Below are 19,548 nucleotides of genomic sequence, written 5' to 3'. Positions count from 1 at the left end.
ATATAATCACCATTAAGATGTCAATTTCTGTATTTTTTCCTTTATGCATCTGAAAAAGATTTTTTTCTGATCACACCAGAACCTTTACATCATTTATTGTTTGGAGCCACATTTTACATGTTCTGCAGTCTTGGGATTGTACGCCAGTGCCTCAGGGCCTGTAGTGGGGTGGAATGAGAGGCCTTAGAGTGTGAGTGAGGGGCAGCAGGCCTCCTCCTTCAGCCAGAGAAGTTCCAATTTTGTCTGTTTTATTGGAGAACTGTTGGAGTTCTCTATAAGATATCCTTTGAAAATCAGGTTCTGCTGTGTCTTTAGAATATGAAGGTCACTGATCTGGGGTTCATGGGATTTATTGGTTATATTATCTGGGAAAATGGGACCTTACTTCTTCAGGTTTAAGTCATTAGGAAAGTAGGACAAGGATAAACAGGAATCAACCCTTAAACCATTCAAAAGCATGCTTTAAAAACTGTAGTTATATTGTCATCTAAAACTTATTTATTCTAAATGAGAATGTTAGTACATTACTTCCAATCAGAGAGTGTTTTTCTTTTTTTTCTGTTCTTTTTTTTTTTGACCGCGCCCTGTGGCATGTGAGATCTTAGTTCTCTACCACGGATCAAACCTGCGCCCCCTGCAGTGGAAGGGCAGAGTCTTAACCACTGGACCCCCAGGGAAGTCCCAGAGAGTGTTTTTCTCTATTACTTTAAACTCTTAGACATATACTTTGCCTTCAGCCTTTTTCTTTTTCAACATTAAAACAGTTCTGTGCCGTTTATTTCATAATTACTTGGCTAAAGTGGGAGGGGACAGGCTCAGGGGACACCAGAATTCTTGAATATTTTAGTGGGCCATCTCTCTGTGAGTGTACTTTAATTATGGAGATCAGAAGCTTTATAAGGAATTCTGGGAAAAAGGTATTTTCAAATGCTGTATTTATATTTGAATAGTACATGTAGTTATTCTGATATCCAGCCACTCGAGAAAATTGCCCTTACTATTTGGAGAAGAAATATTTTAGTCATGTCCTTTTAATGGTAAATATTGTTTCTTAGGAGTAAAATATTGTAAACTGTGAGTTCTAGGTATATTTTTATTTCCTTAAGCATTTGTAACTGATGGTTTTAACTGCAAATATAAACTCTAAAAAATGCAGTGATTTAAAGTACATTGTGTTTCTTTGCAGTTTCTGAATATTTCCAGAGCTTTTTATCTAATAGAAACTCCATAACACTGGTTTCTATCCTTTTGACATATCCCCATCATTTGGGGGGTACTTTCTTACATTCTGGCACAACAAAAGTTCCTGGCTCACCTTGTACTTTTCTGTTCTGATTTCTCTAGCATTCCATGGCTCTTTTGAATAGGGAATTCTATTTACAAATCAACATCTGGGCACTGGATATGTTCATTGCTGCTGAGGTGTTAATGCTTCTAGACTATTTCAGAAGACAGAGCTGGGGCTGGGAGGATAAACCAACCAATCAAAAAATAAACAAAATATATTAAAAAATCATGAGTTCATCCTGATATATCCAATTCTAATCCAACTTCCTAGCCTTTCCCCATTCCATATTTGTATTTCACTTCTCCAGTGAGAAACTTGGCCTCCAGCATCACCAGTATATTTTCTCATTTCTTCAATGGTATAGTCCATAGAAAGTAATTTCAGAATTGCTACACACACAGTCCTTGAAGGAAGAATTCTAAGAAGGCACCCAAGATTCCCTGCCCCTCCCCTTGAGTGTGAATGTGACCAATGACTATGATGAGATACTTCTGTGATGAGGTTATATTGTCTGGCACAGTTGTCTTTAAGAAAGGAAGATTAGGGCTTCCCTGGTGACGCAGTGGTTGAGAGTCCACCTGCCGATGCAGGGGACACGGGTTCGTGCCCTGGTCCGGGAAGATCCCACATGCCGCGGAGCGGCTGGGCCCGTGAGCCATGGCCACTGAGCCTGCGCGTCCGTAGCCTGTGCTCCGCAACGGGAGAGGCCACAACAGTGAGAGGCCCGCGTACCGCAAAAAAAAAAAAGAAAGGAAGATTATCTTCAGTGCATCCTGCCTAATCAGATGAGCCCTTAAAAGGGGTTGGGCTCTTCCTGGCAAAAAAGGATTTTAAAATTCGAGGGGTTTGACTCAAGGGGGATTCTCTGTTCAAGGCTTTGAAGATGCAAGCAGAACCTGAGTGATGAAGTTGGGTGCATAGCTATAGCCAAGGAGATTTCCAAGCAAAATGTTGAAAGTACTGCCTGGTTTCTTCTTGCTACTTATAATAAAATATGAGAGAAAAAAGGTAAACTGAGAGAAGTCTTGTTAAAAAGGAATGAGTACTAGATGATTTAGTTAATTTTGAACCTATCCAGATGGCAAAGAATGTTAAAATGAAGAAATTGCTTCTGAAAGTGTGGCTATATAACCTTTTGCTAAAACCTCAGAAAGATCAAAAGGTCAGAATATTCAGTCACACTAAAGACTCTTTCAAGAAATGAAGCATGTGCCTCACAGATTTTCTCAAACAAACCAGTTGACCTCTAGGAAGCTTAAGGAGGTTATTTCTTAGCCATTTCAGCAAGGGCTATGGTTAGAGAAGGGATTTCTTTTTCCCTTATTCTTTTTTTTTTTAATTTTTATTGGAGTATAGTTGACTTACAATGTGTTAGTTTCAGGTGTACAACAAAATGAATCAGTTGCACATATACATATATCCACTCTTTTTTAGATTCTTTTCCCATATAGGCCATTACAGAGTATTGAGTAGAGTTCCCTGTGTTATATAGTAGGTCCTTATTAGTTATCTATTTTATATATGGTAGTGTGTATATGTCAAGAAGAGATTGTTTTTGCAAAGATTTTGGGGCATGTCTTTGCCTAATTCAGATTCAACAAAAGAAAGGTTTTCATTTGCTGGCTTTGAAGGTGAAGGAATCCATGTGGCAAGGACACAGCCTCTAGATGCTGAGAGCAGCCTCTAGCTGACAGATACAATGAAATAGGCATCTTAGTCCTGCATCCACAGGAAGTTGGATTCTGCCAGCCAGCAACCTGAATGAACTTGGAAACAAATGCTTCCCCAGAGCCTCCAGAAGGAAGCCCTACCGACATCCTGATTTTAGTCTATGAGACCCTGAGCAGAAAATTCAGACTTCTGGATTGTGACTGGACTTCTAACTCCCAAAACTGTTAGCTAATAAATTGGAGTTGTTTTAAACCCCTAAGTTTGTGGTAATTTATTACACAGCAATAGAAAACTAACACGGTTCTGCAAGTACCAAACAGACTAAGTAATTATGAAAGTCCCTGAGGAGGTGGTAGTGACAGAGATCAAACATAAGAGCAGGAATTAGCTTTGAGTGGGAAGAGGGAATTTATTTACACTGGGAATGGAGGGATAAGGATGCGCTCACGTGCAGGTACGTTTATAGGTGGTGAGCCTTAGATAGGCAGTTGAAGGTATCACCGTGTAGTCACAGGGTCATTTCCTAGTTTTGTGTTAGGAGGTGTTGGGATGAGGCCTTATGTAGGACAGTGAAGGCTTAGAATAGCTATTGATGGCGTGAGAGGAAAATTGCTGGAAGAATTGTGGGAGCATTAATGGCCACTAAATCTAAATTTGTAGATAGTCATTCGGCATATTCGTATGATATCCCTGAGTCTATTCATTAGCCCGAGGTGTTTGAATGGAGTACAATGATGATGAGGAGGGGGTTATTCCATAATAAAAGTTGTGCATTATAAAAGGACACTCAGGTTTATGCTGAGTGATTGGTTGAAATTTAGGATGTTGAAAAGAAAGTTCTTGATTTCAGAAAAGGAATCATCTGTGGACAGAGTTAGCCATAGTTGGGGCTGCTGAAATATCTTAGAAGAGGTCATTGGAGTTGAGTAGATCAAAGAAGAATGAATCGATCTCTTTGATATCTTCAAATGGATTTTAAAATTGCTCAGGAATTAGAAAGATTTGGACTTCAGAGTCCTTGATTCCTAGAAGTAAATGACTAAGAGTGTGATGGATTACAACAGCGGTCAGCAGGCTATAGCCTGTGGTCCAAATTCAGCCTGCAACCTGTTTTTTGTAAATAAAAGTTTTACTGAAACACAGCCACGCCCATTCATTTACTATTGTCTATGACTGCTTTTGTGCTTACAGTGGTAGAATTTGGGTAGTTGTCTCAATGACCATGTGGCCCAGAAAGCCTAAAATAGTTACTATGTAGTCCATTAGAGAAGAAGTTTGCTACCTCCCAAAATCAAGCTATGAACGTTTTCTCCAGCAAAATATACAGACACAAAATCTTGCTGGCAACTTCAGGGAGTTTGGTGATTACTGAAAGCCCATGAATAGACTTTGGTTAAGAAGAACTTTTGGATTAAGGCTCAGGGTATATTCCCTGATGCACTTCATCTCTTCATAGGAGTTGCTTCTGTTAGTTAGCTCACCATGCCAAAGACATGGGTACTTTCATTTTTGTGGGTCACAGAGCCTCACTTCATTCAGTGACTACAAATGGTGCTGCGGCGAGGCAGCTATTTTACAGCTTTTGTCATGAGGCTGCCACAAGGGTATGGACTGACAGGTGTTGATCAGCATACCTCTGTGTGTGTGTGTGTGTGCGCCCGCGTGTGTGTTAGAGGAAACCAATAGTCATCACGGTTTGATAATGTCCTCTCTGTATGCAAAGTTTAGCATATTATGAGAAACAAATAGATGTTTCATTCTTTCTACTAGGCTCTTTCCAGTTAAGGCTGTTAAATAAAGGAGGGAAAAAAATTTTTTTTTCCAGGGGTGCCTGCCTATGTTTAGATAAAGGAGAAAGAGAGAAAACCTAGTTTATTTGATGAAAAAGTGTTTTAGTCACTGACTCTTCTTTAATAGGTGTCACTTTAAAAAATTTTCCACTAATGTTAGCCGTGGTACTGAATCTGTTTAGTTCCATTTAAGAATCCTTAGTTGAACTTCATTTTTTGTTATGATTAATTTTCGTCACTGTTTTAACACAAGGGTACTTAACATTCCCATTGCCTTTGTCATACTCTTGTCTTTACAAACAAGAAACAAGATTCATAGTCTTTTAGATTTCTTCAGTTTAACTTACTATTTGTGTTCATATTCTGTGTATTCAACAACTAAGGTGACCACATTTTATCATAGTGTTCTATGTAATAGGGATCATCTTCTTTTGATCCTCTTAGAACTATCCTTTATATTTCAAGATGCTATTTCACCTCTAATCAACAAATATCAATAGAAGACCTGTTTTCTGGAGCCTGCCTTCCAGACCTGTATGGGCTGGGCCAGTTTTGGGGTTGTTGTTATGTCAAAGCATAGGAAGTGGGATTCTAAGAACTGGACTGAGCAGCACCCATTGTGCTGAGAATGGGTGAATCCCTGAGTCTGGGAGTGGGAGAGGAAGATGGTAAACTAGGAACTGACTGGGAGGTAAGCAGGCTCCACATTAGATTAAGAGGCCAGGCGGAGATGTCAGTGGAGGTGGAGCTGAGCTAAGCAGAGCGGGAGAATGAAGGTGTGGAGTAGTGTGCAAGATTGAGGAAGCCAAGGCAGTTTAGGATCTAAGTCCTTGAAGGTAGGGCATATCTTGGGGTTATTGGGGTGTTCCTTCTGTTGCAAATCATGAGCTGTTTTCCCAGAGGCAGATATTTAATGGGGTGAAACTAGATCAGGTACCTATTTACTGCTTGGTATTAGAAATTCTTTGTTCTTTCTTAAATAAGCAAAGACTGGCAAATTTCTATTTTGGAAAGAGCTTAATGGGATCCCTGACAGTCCTGTGATTTTACTCTATGAGCCAGTTTAATTACTATCTTTTAATACCTCAGGTGCACAGAATTGAGGGGAACCTAACTCACTTATCTGTTCATGGCGCCCACCCATCATGCCATTCATATCTGGTGGTCAGTTCTCATAATACTGTAACTCAGCAGTGTTTGACACAGTTGATTATTCTCTCCTTCTTGAAACGTCTTCTTTACTTCCCCCTTTCCCTCTCACTGTACATCTGTTCCATTGGCAAAACATGTTTTACCTACAAAGCTTTATGAATAAAGCTGCTATTAACATTGACATGTAGATAATTTTGCAATTGGAAAGTGTGAATCCTTCAACTTTGTTCCTTTTCATGATTATTTTTTAAAATTAATTTATTTATTTTTGTCTGCATTGGGTCTTCATTGCTGTGTGCAGGCTTTCTCTAGTTGTAGCAAGTGGGGGGCTACTCTTCATTGTGGTGCACGGGCTTCTCATTGCAGTGGCTTCTCTGATTGCAGAACACGGACTCTAGGCACGTGAGCTTCAGTAGTTGTGGCACGTGGGCTCAGTAGTTGTGGCTCGCGAGCTCTAGAGCACAGGCTCAGTAGTTGTGGCACATGGGCTTAGTTGCTTTGTGGCATGTGGGATCTTCCCGGACCAGGGCTTGAACCCGTGTCCCCTGCGTTGGCAGGAGGATTCTTAACCACTGCGCCACCAGGAAGGGCCTCATGATTATTCTTTTTTTTTTTTTTTTTTCGGTACGCGGGCCTCTCGCTGCCGTGGCCTCTTCCGTTGCGGAGCACAGGCTCCGGACGCGCAGGCTCAGCGGCCATGGCTCACGGGCCCAGCCGCTCCGCGGCATGTGGGATCCTCCCGGACCGGGGCACGAACCCGCGTCCCCTGCATTGGCAGGCGGACTCTCAACCACTGCGCCACCAGGGAAGCCCCTCATGATTATTCTTAAATTAATATTTTTTGAAATAATAAAATAATAAGAATAAAATAATAATAAATATTCTTGAAATAATAAAATGATTCTTGAAATTTTTTGTTATCCTTTTATTTTCCATGTGAATTAGTTCTCTTAGTTTTCTTTCATCTTAGAGTGTCTGTATTTCAACTTCACTTCTGAAGTACATTTTCTGTACAGTTAACTTGACAGTATTTTTCTCTCAGTACTTTAAAAGTGTTGTTCCACTGTCTTCTGGCTTTCATTAGTTTGTTTTTTGTTTTCAGTTCATTTTGTTTGGCATTCACTGAGGTTCTTAGATCTGTAAGTTTACATTTTTCACCACTTTGGGGAAATTTTTAGCCATTATTTCTTCAAAAAATTTTTGCACCTATCTCCTCTTTCTGAATCTTATATAACATGAATACTAAATCTTTTGATATTGTCTAATATTATTGTCTCTGCTCATTTTTTCCCTATTCTTTTTTCTTCCTATGGTTTAGATTGAATTATTTCTATTGACCTGTCTTCAAGTTCACTGACTGTCCTCTGACGTTTCCATTCTACTATTGGGCCCCTCCAGTGAATTTTTAATTTCCATTATTGTATTTTTCAGTACAACCATTTTAAAAAATTAGTCTGTTTTTCTTTGCTGAGCATGTCTATCTTTGCATTTGTTTCAAAAGTATTTGCTTTCCCTTTTTGTATCATGATTGTAAACACTGATTTAAAGTAATTTTCTGAGAATTCTAACATTTGGGTCATTTTGTGGTTGGCATCTTTTGTCTTATTTCTTGAGAGCTGATTAGATTTTCCTGGTTCTTTGTATGTTAAATTTTGGATTGTATCCTTGACACTTTGAATACTGTGTTATGAGATTCTGACTCCTGTCTAAAACTTCTGGAGAATGCTAGAGGTTTTCTTCCTTTTGTGAATATGTGGTTTCTTTTAAGCTGACAGTCAGTCTGATTAGTTTTAGACTATATATCTTGACCTGACTTCTGTGAGCTGTTTTTACTTCCAGTATTGATTTAATTTCCAAAGCCTTTATGCCTTTGTATGCTATTCTGGTTTGTCTCATGTGTGTGTTACCCAGGAGTCTGTGTGGAACCTTGATCGTAGTCTGCACCATCTTGAGATCTCAGTGCTTTCCTTCAGTTGATTCTGACAGATTTTACATATATGTACCTCAGGAGTGAGCTCAGGACTTTTTGTACAGATTTAGATGATATTTTTCTCTAGCTTTCTTATTCCTTAAGCCCATAATTTTTCCCTTACCCTCTGTTTTCAGAAGTTTTCTGTTCTGGTGTTCTTGCTGGAAAACCAGAGACTTACTCTTTTTGTGCTATGTAGCAGTTCCGATGACTGGGTGTGCCTCTGGGCAAAGCTGGAATGGGATGGGGAAATCAAGTTTTACCTACCCCTCAGCAGCTGCTTCTTTGAGTTGGTGGGAAAAGAGAGTGCTGCTAGTCTGTGTTGGCATTATCCCAATGTAAAGCATAGAGTATCAGAAGGTTTCTGTCCTACAAATGCTACTGTGTGGTTGGGAGGCTTAGGCTTACTTTATTGCTAATGTTGGCCTAGTAGAGGGCATGGAACATCAGAAATGTTCTACCCCATTGAGGTTGCTGTCCTTGCTGCTTTTGGGTCAGGGGAGGAGACGCCTTGACTCTTTGTTGCTGGCCTTTCCCTGGTGTAAGGTCAGGAGAGCCAATAGATATCCTCCCCGAAGGGCTTCTCCTATCACCAGGGAGAGGGCAGTTACTGTTTTGTTGCTGGCAGTCATCTGCTCTAATCGCCTCACAGGGCCCCTGCAGCTGGTTGGGAGGATGAGAAGTGCCACCTCAGAGCCACTGCTTGCCTGGTGTGAAAAGGAGGCAGTCAGTAGTTCTTTGGCCTGTAAAGGCTACTTCCATTTCTGGTACCAGCACTGAGGGGAGACCGGCAGCTTTGTTCCTTGTGTTTGCCTGGCATAGGGTAGGTCAGGTCACAAGAGCTTTGTCTCCCAGGTCCTTCACCACTCTTCCTACCCAATCTCCACCACCCCTACCCTCTGGAGATTGCAATCTTTTCTTGGAACCCCGTCTATCTGCTCTTGCTCTCAGTTGTCAATGTGGGCTGCCCCAGAGACTATGTTGGGAAGTGAGAAGGCAAAAAACATCCCCCCAGGAAACTCATCACCTCACTGCTCCTTGGGACCTGGGTTCTGTATCCTTTTTGCTTGATCTTATCTACTATTCAGTGTCTTCTGGCAGTAACTTTTAAAATTTTGTTCAGAACTTATTGTAATCAGATGGAGTGATAGGATGGAATGTGTATATTCCACCTGGAGTGAAACTGGAACCTCCTGCAAAATATATTTTAATTCACTGCAGTTCCCTGATAAAAAATATGAGCGAGGATTTCAGTACCTGTTCTTGCAGCAGAAGCTTACTCTCCTTGATTTATGTGTAATGAGAATGCTGGAAGGGGTGAATGACACTTGATGTGAAATGCAGGAACAATGCCCCCAAACCATGCTACAAACCTGGTTTGCTGATAAAATCGTGATGGTCACTGCCAGACATTGAATGTCACAGCTTGTACCACTGCTACTGAAGATCAGGGAACTCTGTCCTGCAGGAGATGCAGTACTGCTGTCCTTAAGGAGAGTCCTCAGGTCTGAATGTTGTGTCTCCCCCAAGTTCATATGTTGAAATCCTAACCCCAACGTGATGTTACTAGGAGGTGGTGCCTTTAGGTGGTGATTAGGTCATGAAGGCAGGACTCTCATGAATGGGTTTAGTGCCCTTATGAAAGTGGACAGAGAAACTTCTCTTTCCCCTTCACCATGTGAAGTTAGAGCAGAAAGACCACATCTGTGAATTAGGAAGTTCGGACACTAAAACTGCCTTGATCTTGAACTTCCCAGCCTCCAGCACTATGAGAAATAAATGTTTGTTGTTTATAAGCCACTCAGTTTATGGTATTTTTGTTGTAACAGCCTGAATGGACTGAGATAGAAAGAGGATATCCTCATTGTCTTTGAGTCACAGCTCAAAATGAATGTTGTGGCTGGAGCTCAATTGCATTTCCTGTGTCGTATCTGTAAGGGAGGCTGGCAAAGTTGGCATCTGACTTTTTGCTTCTCTATGAGAGGTAGCCTCTGTCTTCTATGAAGAGTCATTTTTGGGGTGAATTCCCTAAACACAGAATGAGGTTCATGTTCTCCATGGCCAGAAAGAATGACATGTATTTATACAGTCACCCCATTCACACAGCTGCTCAGATCACAGGCATTGGCTTCATCTGTTATTATAGCCCAGATCCAATTCTTTAGGGAATCCTATTGTCTCTGTCTTTAAAATGTATCCCAAATCTTCTCACTTCTGAACACTTTCTTGCTGTTCCCTAGTCCAGGCCACTGTCAATTTTCACATGAACCACATCAATATCTTCCCAGTTGACCCTCTTAATTCCTCTTTTGTTTTTGCAGCAGACTTTTCTTCACAGAGCAGCCAGAATATATTTTTTAAAGTATTTATTTTCATGTAATTTCAAATTTACAGAAAAGTTGTAAAATCAGTACACAGCTTCTTTATACCCCTTTTTCAGATTTACCAATTACTAACATTTCACCCCATTGCTTTATCTCCCCCTCATCTCTTCCTCCCTTCCTCCCTCGACTAATATACACTCTCCCTCCCCTCTCTCTCCTTTCCTCCCACCTCACTTATACACCCCCCAGACATTCACGCGCATATGTATATGCACATACATAAAAATTATGTATGTGTGTTTAATTTCCCCCAACTTTTGAAAACAAGTTGCAAACATCATGCTCCTTTGCTCTTAAATTCTTTAGTGTGGTGTTCCTAATAACATTACATTTTTTTATATAACCATGAATTTAATGTTGATAAAATACTATTTAATCCATAGTCGATAGTTTCATCAGTTATCTTAATGATCTTGTCCCTAATTATTTTCTCACCAGTTCAATCATCATGCCTTTTTGTCTCCTTTAATTCGGAATAGTTCCTCTGCCCCGCCCCCCCTTTTTTTCACTTTGATATTTTTGAAGACTGTAAGCCAGTTGTTTTGTAAAATGTAGAATTTGATTTTGCCTGTTTTTTCTCATAATTAGAGTCAGGGTATGCATTTCTAGAAAGATTGACCCACAAATGATATTGTACCCTCCTTACTTCCTCATATCAGAAAGTACATGATGTCAGTTGCATCCCAGTATTGATGATGTAAACTTGGATCACTTGTTAAGATGGAGCCTACCAGATTTCTTCTTCACTATAAAGTTACGATTATCTCTTTGTCATTATTAAGCCATTTGCAGGGAGATTTTGAGACCATGCAATTACCCTGTGTATTATCAGACTTTCCTCTATTACTGTTAGCATCCATTGATGGTTCTTGTCTGAATCAGGTATTACTGTCATGATTGCAAACTGATGATTTTTCTAACTCTATAATTTATCTTATATTTATTAGTATTCTATAAGGAAGAGCTTTCTCTTATTTATTTCTTTATTATATTAATATGCATTCAAGGGTTCTTATTTTAGTCAATGGTTTATAATCCATTACTTTATTTATTTTGATGCCCTAATTGTCCCAGGTTTAGCTGGTGGAAGCCTCTCCAGCCTGCATTTTATCTTTTTAGCATATCCCTGTCATTTTTGCAACACTTTCTTATTTTTTTAGCATAACCAAATATTCTGTGTTCATCTTGTACTTTTCCTACCTCAGCCCCCAAAACAATCATTTCTCCAAGGAGCCCTGGTTCCTTTAGTGGAGAATGATATTTAGAAACCAGGATATCTGTGCTATGTTTGCTGGGGTGTCATTGTTTCTAGACATTTGCAGCATATAAAGCTAGAGAATAATTTACAAATGTACATTTACCCTTAAATTTACATATATCTATTAAAAACCTTGAGTTCATATTGATATCCCCAGTTTCAGTCAAACACCACAAAGTTCGTTCTAGTCTTCCCCTTTTCCACTTTAGTTACTCCCTTCTCCAACAGTGAGAAACTCGACTCCCATTATCTTCAACATATTTCCTCAAATATTGCTTAAATCTTCATTGTATTGAAAGCAGTTTCCGAATTGTTAACGCATACCATTGCAAAAAAAGATGCAGGCATATTAACTGGAATGCAGTATTTATTTACCATTCTTTTGGTCTTTAGACTGGGAGTATATATTAGTAGTTTCCTAGGACTACTGTAACAGATAACCACACACCTGGTAGCTTAAAACAACGGAAATTTTTTCTTCCACAATTTTGGAGGCCAGAAGTCTGAAATCAAGGTATTGGCATGGCCACGCTCCCACCAACGGCTCTGGAGGAATCGTTCCTTGCCTCTTCTAGCCTTTGGTGACTCTAGGCATCCTTGTGGCTGTGAAACTCCAGTCTCTGCTTCCATCTTCACAGAGCCTTTCCTCTTTGTGTCTTCTCCCCTTCTGTCTCTTATAAGGATACTTGAGGATACTTGTTATCAAATTTAGGGCTGACCCAGATAATTCAGAGTGACCTTATCTTGAGATGCTTAATTACATCTGAAAATATTCTTTTTCCAAATGAGGTCCATTCACAGGTTCCAGTGATTAGGACGTGGACATATCTTTTGGGGGGGCCACCGTTCAACCTACTACAGGGTGTATAGTTACTTAGGTTATTACCTGCTGTTTATTCTTTCAGTGTATTTGTTATTCATTTGAAATACAGTAGGGTTCATTTGTTTCAGTTTATACTGTTTTAGGTTTTTTCCCGTCCTTATTTGTTTATTTATGAATATGTAAAACATTAACACAGGGTCAAGAATCAAATAAGAAGTTAATAGATATAGCACTACGAATTATGGTGACTATTATCAAGGAAATGAACAGGTACTCTGGTAGAGAAGAACGGAATGGGCCATATTCACTTAGATAGAGGGCCAGGCAATACTCATTTGAATAAGTGGCCTGTAAGCTGAGATTGAAAGAGTGAGAAGAAGCCAGTCACTTAAAAGTGGAAAAAGAGCTTTCCAGCAGATGGAAAAGCACGTGTAAAGGCCCCGATGTGGGGAAAGAGTCACATGTATGGGAGGAAATGAAGGAAGACCAGGGAGGTGTGTGCATTCTGGGCAAGAAGGAGCACAAAGTTAGGGAGTTTGTAAAGAAAGCAGGAGCTGGAAGATGTAAGCTTTTGTACACTGTGGAAAGACGTTGGAAAGCCAGTGGAGGATAAAAAGCAGTGGCGTTTTTAGAAGTATATTTTTAAAGGACGATATTGATTGCTTTTTGGGGGGGGGTTACCTTAAACTTCATTTTTTTTATTTTTTATTTTTGTATTTTATTTTATTTTTTTATACAGCAGGTTCTTATTAGTTATCTATTTTATACATATTAGTGTGTACATGTCAATCCCAATCTCCCAGTTCATCCCCGCCCCGCCCCTCCACTTTCTCCCCTTGGTGCCCATATGTCTGTCCTCTAAATTTGTGTCTCTATTTTATTGATTGCTTTGTGGAGCACATTACACAAGAGTAAAAGTAGAGAGACTAGTCACAGGCCTGTCACAGTACATAATAACTGGTGTAGAGACACCAGAAAATGTTGGTTCATATAAGAGTTGTAGTAGTGAAAAAGGAGAAAAGTGGATAGATTTGAGATGTGTTTGGGGTTGAACTGATAGGACTAGCTAGTGGATTGAATCTGGGTGGGTAGAGAGAAGAGAGTTTAGGGGTTATTAGAGTCTTTAAGGTTTACTTCCACGTTTGTAGCTTTAGCAACTAGGAAAGAAGTTTATTGCAAATGAAATGGGCAGTAAGAATCAAGATTTCCCTATTGGGCCTATTATGTTTGAAATGCTTATGACATGCAAATGGAAATGTCAATCAAGTTGATAGTTGAATATACAAGTCTTGAGCTCGGGAGAGGAAAGTGGAATCTCAAACTTCCTATCTAGTCCCTCCAGGCAGTACTTCGGTCCGTTCTTTCCTACTGCAGGAAGAGATTCCAGATCTCTGGTCCCTATTTGTACCTTTTTAACATGAACAGAATGTCAGGAGTTGGCCAGATACTATTTGAGGCATTGTGAGCAGCTGGGACTAGAGATGGGTCTCCAGGCCCATGTGTGGGTACTCCAGTTCCAATTCAGTCTTTCCAGAGAGCTACAGTTATTTTCCTTCTAAGTCATTTAAATATGCACATTTTACTACTTTTAGTTTAGCTTTATGCTGGACCTTTTCAGAATAAGTGGCCTTGCCATTATTATACTAAAAAATATTAGGTTTTTTTCTGCCCCATCTGAACCTGACTTACAGTATGAGACCACTATAACTTACTTTGCTACCTAGGAGGGGATTGTGTGTGTGTGTATGTGTGTGTTTATGTTTGAAATATATACTCTGCGATTGATTTGGTATGTATGTCAGTTTTTATACCAACATCACAGTGTGTTAATTGCAGTGTTTTTGCGGAGCCAGAGGAATCAGGCTCCCTGACTTCAGACTATACTACAAAGCTACAGTAATCAAGACAGTATGCTACTGGCACAAAAACAGAAATATAGATCATTGAAACAGGATGGAAAGCCCAGAGATAAACCCACACACATACGGTCACTTTATCTTTGACAAAGGAGGCAAGAATATACAAAGGAGAAAATTCAGCCTCTTCAATAAGTGGTGCTGGGAAAACTGGACAGCTACATGTAAAAGAATGAAATTAGAACACTTCCTAACACCATACACAAAAAAAAACTCAAAATGGATTAAAAACCTAAATGTAAGGCCAGACACTATCAAACTCTTAGAGGAAAACATAGGCAGAACAGTCTATGACATAAATCACAGCTAGATCCTTTTTGACCCACCTCCTAGAGTAATGGAAGCAAAAACAAAAATAACCAAATGTGACCTAATGAAACTTAAAAGCTTTTGCACAGGGCTTCCCTGGTGGCGCAGTGGTTGAGAGTCTGCCTACCAATGCAGGGGGCACGGATTCGTGCCCCGGTCCAGGAAGATCCTGCATGCCGCAGAGCGGCTGGGCCCGTGAGCCATGGCTGCTGAGCCTGCACGTCTGGAGCCTGTGCTGCACAATGGGAGAGGCCACGATGGTGAGAGGCCCGCGTACTGCAAAAAAAAAAAAAAAAAAGTTTTGAACAGCAAAGGAAACCATAAACAAGACGAAAAGACAACCCTTTGAATGGGAGAAAGTATTTTCAAATGAAGCAACTGACAACGGATTAATCTCCAAAATATACAAGTAGCTTATGCAGCTCAATATCAAAAACACCCAAACAACCCAATCCAAAAATGGGCAGAAGACAGCAATTCCACTACTGGGCATATACCCTAAGAAAACCATAACTCAAAAAGAGTCATGTACCACAATGTTCATTGCAGCTCTACTTACAATAGTCAGGACATGGATGCAACCTAAGTGTCCATTGACAGATGAATGGATAAAGAAGATGTGGCACATATATACAGTGGAATATTACTCAGCCATAAAAAGAAATGAAATTGAGTTATTTGTAGTGAGGTGGATGGACCTAGAGTCTGTCATACAGAGTGAAGTAAGTCAGAAAGAGAAAAACAAATACCATATGCTAACACATATATATGGAATCTAAAAAAAAAAAAAAAGTTGTTCTGAAGAACTTAGGGGCAGGACGGGAATAAAGGCACAGACCTACTAGAGAATGGACTTGAGGACATGGGGAGGGGGAAGGGTAAGCTGGGATGAAGTGAGAGAGTGGCATGGACTTAACATATACTACCAAATGTAAACTAGATAGCTAGTGGGAAGCAGCCACATAGCACAGGGAGATCTGCTCAGTGCTTTGTGACCACCTAGAGGGGTGGGATAGGGAGGGTGGGAGGGAGGGAGATGCAAGAGGGAAGAGATATGGGGACATATGTCTATGTATAGCTGATTCGCTTTGTTATACAGCAGAAACTAGAACACAGTTGTAAAGCAATTACACTCCAATAAAGATGTTAACAAAATAATAATAAATTAAAAAAAAAAAAGGGCAGAAGACCTAAATAGACATTTCTCCAGAAGACATACAGGTTGCCAAGAAACACATGAAAGGATGCTCAGCATCACTAATCATTAGAGAAATGCAAATCAAAACTACAGTGAGGTATCACCTCACACTGGTCAGAAAGGCCATCATCACAAAAATCTACAAACACTAAATGCTGGAGATGGTGTGGAGAAAAGGGAACCCTCTTGCACTGTTGGTGGGAATGTAAATTGATACAGCCACTATGGAGAACGGTATGGAGGTTCCTTAAAAAACCAAAAATAGAACCTACCATATGACCCAGCAATCCCACTACTGGGCATATACCCTGAGAAAACCATAATTCAAAAAGATACATGCCACAACGTTCATTGAAGCACTATTTACAATAGCCAGGACATGGAAGCAACCTAAATGTCCATCAACAGATGGATGAATAAAGAAGAGGTGGCACGTGTATACAATGGAATATTACTCAGCCATAAAAAGGAACAAAATTGAGTTATTTGTAGTGAGGTGGTTGGACCTAGAGACTGTCACACAGAGTGAAGTAAGTCAGAAAGATAAAAACAAATACAGTATGCTAATGTACATATATGGAATCTAAAAAACCGGTACTGATGAACCTACTTGCAGGGCAGGAATAAAGACGCAGACGTAGAGAACAGACTTGAGGACACGGTGGCGGAAGGGGAAGCTAAGATGAAGTGAGAGAGTGGCATGGACATATATACACTACCAAATGTAAAATAGATGGCTATTGGGAAGTAGCTGCATAGCACAGGGAGATCAGCTGGTGCTTTGTGACCACCTAGAGGGGTGGGATAGGGAGAGTGGGAGGGAGATGCAAGAGGGAGGGTATATGGGGATATATGTATACATATAGCTGATTCACTTTGTTGTACAGCAGAAACTAACACAACATTGTAAAGCAATTATACTCCAATAAAGATAAAAATAAATAAATAAAATAATTGCAGTGTTTTTGTATTATGCTCCATCCTGAGTAGGGCTAATCTTCCTGAATCATTTTAAAGATATTTTTATTTTCTCACATATTTATTCTTACAGATGTATTGTAGAATTAAGATTGTTGACACATTTTCAAGAATGGATTTTTTTTTCCCTATCCTCTTGCTTTTGCCTTGGTTACTTGTAAGTACTTTCTATTCTCCTTAATTCTTTTCCACTGATTTTTTTTCCCATTGTCTTATTGTGGTTTTTCTTTTTGCTTCGTTCCTAAAGAGAGGCTGTCATTTCCCCCTCTTTCTTTTTAAGCACCTGTTATACATAAGCACTGTACCAATTCCTGGGCAGGAGGGGTTACGTGGTGAATTAAAATTAAAATAAAGGAAATAAATAGCATATTATGAAATAAAACTGAAATAAAATAATATCAGTTTGTAATTAAAATAGTGTGCCTTGGGGAGGACTAAAAAGTTTTAATTTTAAGCATAATTTGTCAGCTTTTGGTCAGTTTGTTTATTTTACATTTTTAAAAGATTTTTTTCCTTTTTTTTTTTTTTAAGGGTCATACAGCAATGCTTCATACTGGCTCATGGCATCCCAAAATAAAGGGAGAATTTGTGACTTGCTCAAATGATGCGTGAGTATTGTTGATAATTCATCTAATACATTCATATATTTCAGTATTTTCTTGAACCTTTATATTGTAGCAATCTTGCCAGTAAAGTAAGAGATAGAATATTAGTAATCCTGATGTTTATATAGTCTTGTTCTCAACTTTACCTTGAATTTAGCTGACAGTATAAGGTTTGCTTAAACAAATATGGAAGCTGTAGAAATGAAAGTTGGAAGGAATTCAAGTAGAGTTTATTAGGGAGCACAGTGGATCAGATTGATGCTGTTAAGTGGACTCAAATGACTTTAAACTTTGTTACTTTTTATAGTAAAGGCTGATTTTCATCTGAATCTAATAGCTTATATAAATTTGTTTTTTAAATGATGGTTTTTTGGAAGTGACAACTGAAAAAATTGATTTAATGGTTATTAGATTCTTTTTTCAAAAAAATCAATTAATTAATTAATTAATTTGGCTGTGTTGGGTCTTGTTGCGTGTGGGGTTTCTCTAGTTGCAGCGAGCGGTGGCTGCTCTACGTTGCAGTGTGCGGACTTCTCAATGCAGTGGCTTCTCTTGTTGCGGAGCACGGGCTCTAGGTGCATGGGCTTCAGTAGTTGTGGCGTGCGGGCTCAGTAGTTGTGGCTCGTGGGCTCTATAGAGCGCAGGCTCAGTAGTTGTAGCACACGGGCTTTGTTGCTCTGTGGCATGCGGGATCTTTGCAGACCAGGGCTCGAACCTGTGTCCCCTGCATTGGCAGGCGGATTCTTAACCACTGCCCACCAGGGTAGTCCCTATTCAGATTCTTTTACATTATATTTGTTGGCTTAGGATTCAAGAGTATTACAGGGAATATTTGAGCAGCTTTTTCCTGAATTGTTATGTTGTATGATTCATTTTTAGTATTAAGTGTAGTTCACAAGAATGAGGTATTTGTAATATTACAGAGAAAATTACAATGAAAAATCTTATAAATGAAAATATACAGATGGTGTTACTTAGGTGAAACACATATTTTTTTATTTATTTTTAATAGATCTTTATTGGAGTATAATTGTTTCACAATACCGTGTTAGTTTCTGTTGCACAACAAAGTGAATCAGCCATATGCAAACCCATGTCCCCATATCCCTTCCCCATTGATCCTCCCTCCCATCCTCCCTGTCCCACCCCTCTAGGTCATTGCAGAGCACTGAACCGATCTCCCTGTGCTATGCTGCTACTTCTCAACAGCCAGCTATTTCACATTTGGTAGGGTATATATGTCGATGCTACTCTCACTTCAGCCCAGCTTCACCCCCCCATCCCATGTCATCAAGTCAATTCTCTATGTCTACCTCTTTATTCCTGCCGTGGAACTAGGTTCATCAGTACCATTTTTTTTTGTCAGATTCCATATATATGTGTTAGCGTACAGTATTTGTTTTTCTCTTTCTGACTTACTTAAGTCTTTATGACAGACTGTAAGTCCATTCACCTCACTACAAATAACTCAATTTCGTTTCCTTTTATGGCTGAGTAATATTCCATTGTATATATGTGCCACATCTTCTTTATCCGTCCATCTGTTGATGGACACTTAGGTTGCTTCCATGTCCTGGATACTGTAAATAGAGCTGCAATGAACATTCTGGTACATGACTCTTTGAATTCTGGTTTTCTCAGGGTATATGCAAAGTAGTGGGATTGCTGGGTCGTAGGGTAGATCTACTTTTAGTTTTTTAAGGAACCTCCATGCTGTTCTCCATAGTGGCTGTATCAATTTACATTCCCACCAACAGTGCAACAGGGTTCCCTTTTCTCCACACCCTCTCCAGCATTTATTGTTTGTAGATTTTTGTGATGATGGCCATTCTGACTGGTGTGAGGTGATACCTCATTGTAGATTTGACTTGCATTTCTCTAATGATTAGTGATGTTGAGCATCCTTTCATGTGTTTGTTGGCAACCTGTATATCTTCTTTGGAGAAATGTCTATTTAGGTCTTTTGCCCATTTTTGGATTGGGTTGTTTGTTTTTTTGATATTGAGCTGCATGAGCTGCTTGTATATTTTGGAGATTAATCCTTTGTCAGTTGCTTCATTTGCAAATAACTTTCTCCCATTCTGAGGGTTGTCTTTTGATCTTGTTTATGGTTTCCTTTGCTGTGCAAAAGCTTTTAAGTTTCATTAGGTCCCATTTTGTTTATTTTTGTTTTTATTTCCATTTCTCTAGGAGGTGGGTCAAAAGGA

At 39.5% G+C, this 19,548-nt stretch overlaps 1 protein-coding gene across 2 annotated transcripts in view; it reads left to right on the top strand.

Moving 5' to 3' along the window:
* The window catches only part of WDR70 (WD repeat domain 70), a gene marked incomplete at its 5' end in the record, with an annotated part of 295,937 nt that overhangs the window by 91,552 nt on the left and 184,837 nt on the right, over positions 1-19,548 (top strand). For both annotated transcript variants that reach the window (XM_079703924.1, XM_079703925.1), the window contains one exon: positions 17,268-17,344. In XM_079703924.1, coding sequence (XP_079560050.1) covers positions 17,268-17,344 — 77 coding nt within the window. The remainder of the gene's footprint in view (positions 1-17,267; positions 17,345-19,548) is intronic.

Source organism: Hyperoodon ampullatus (assembly GCF_949752795.1).
Source record: "Hyperoodon ampullatus genome assembly, chromosome: 4".
In the NCBI taxonomy this organism is placed as follows: domain Eukaryota; kingdom Metazoa; phylum Chordata; class Mammalia; order Artiodactyla; family Ziphiidae; genus Hyperoodon; species Hyperoodon ampullatus.
This window is presented reverse-complemented; position numbering and strand designations above follow the sequence as displayed.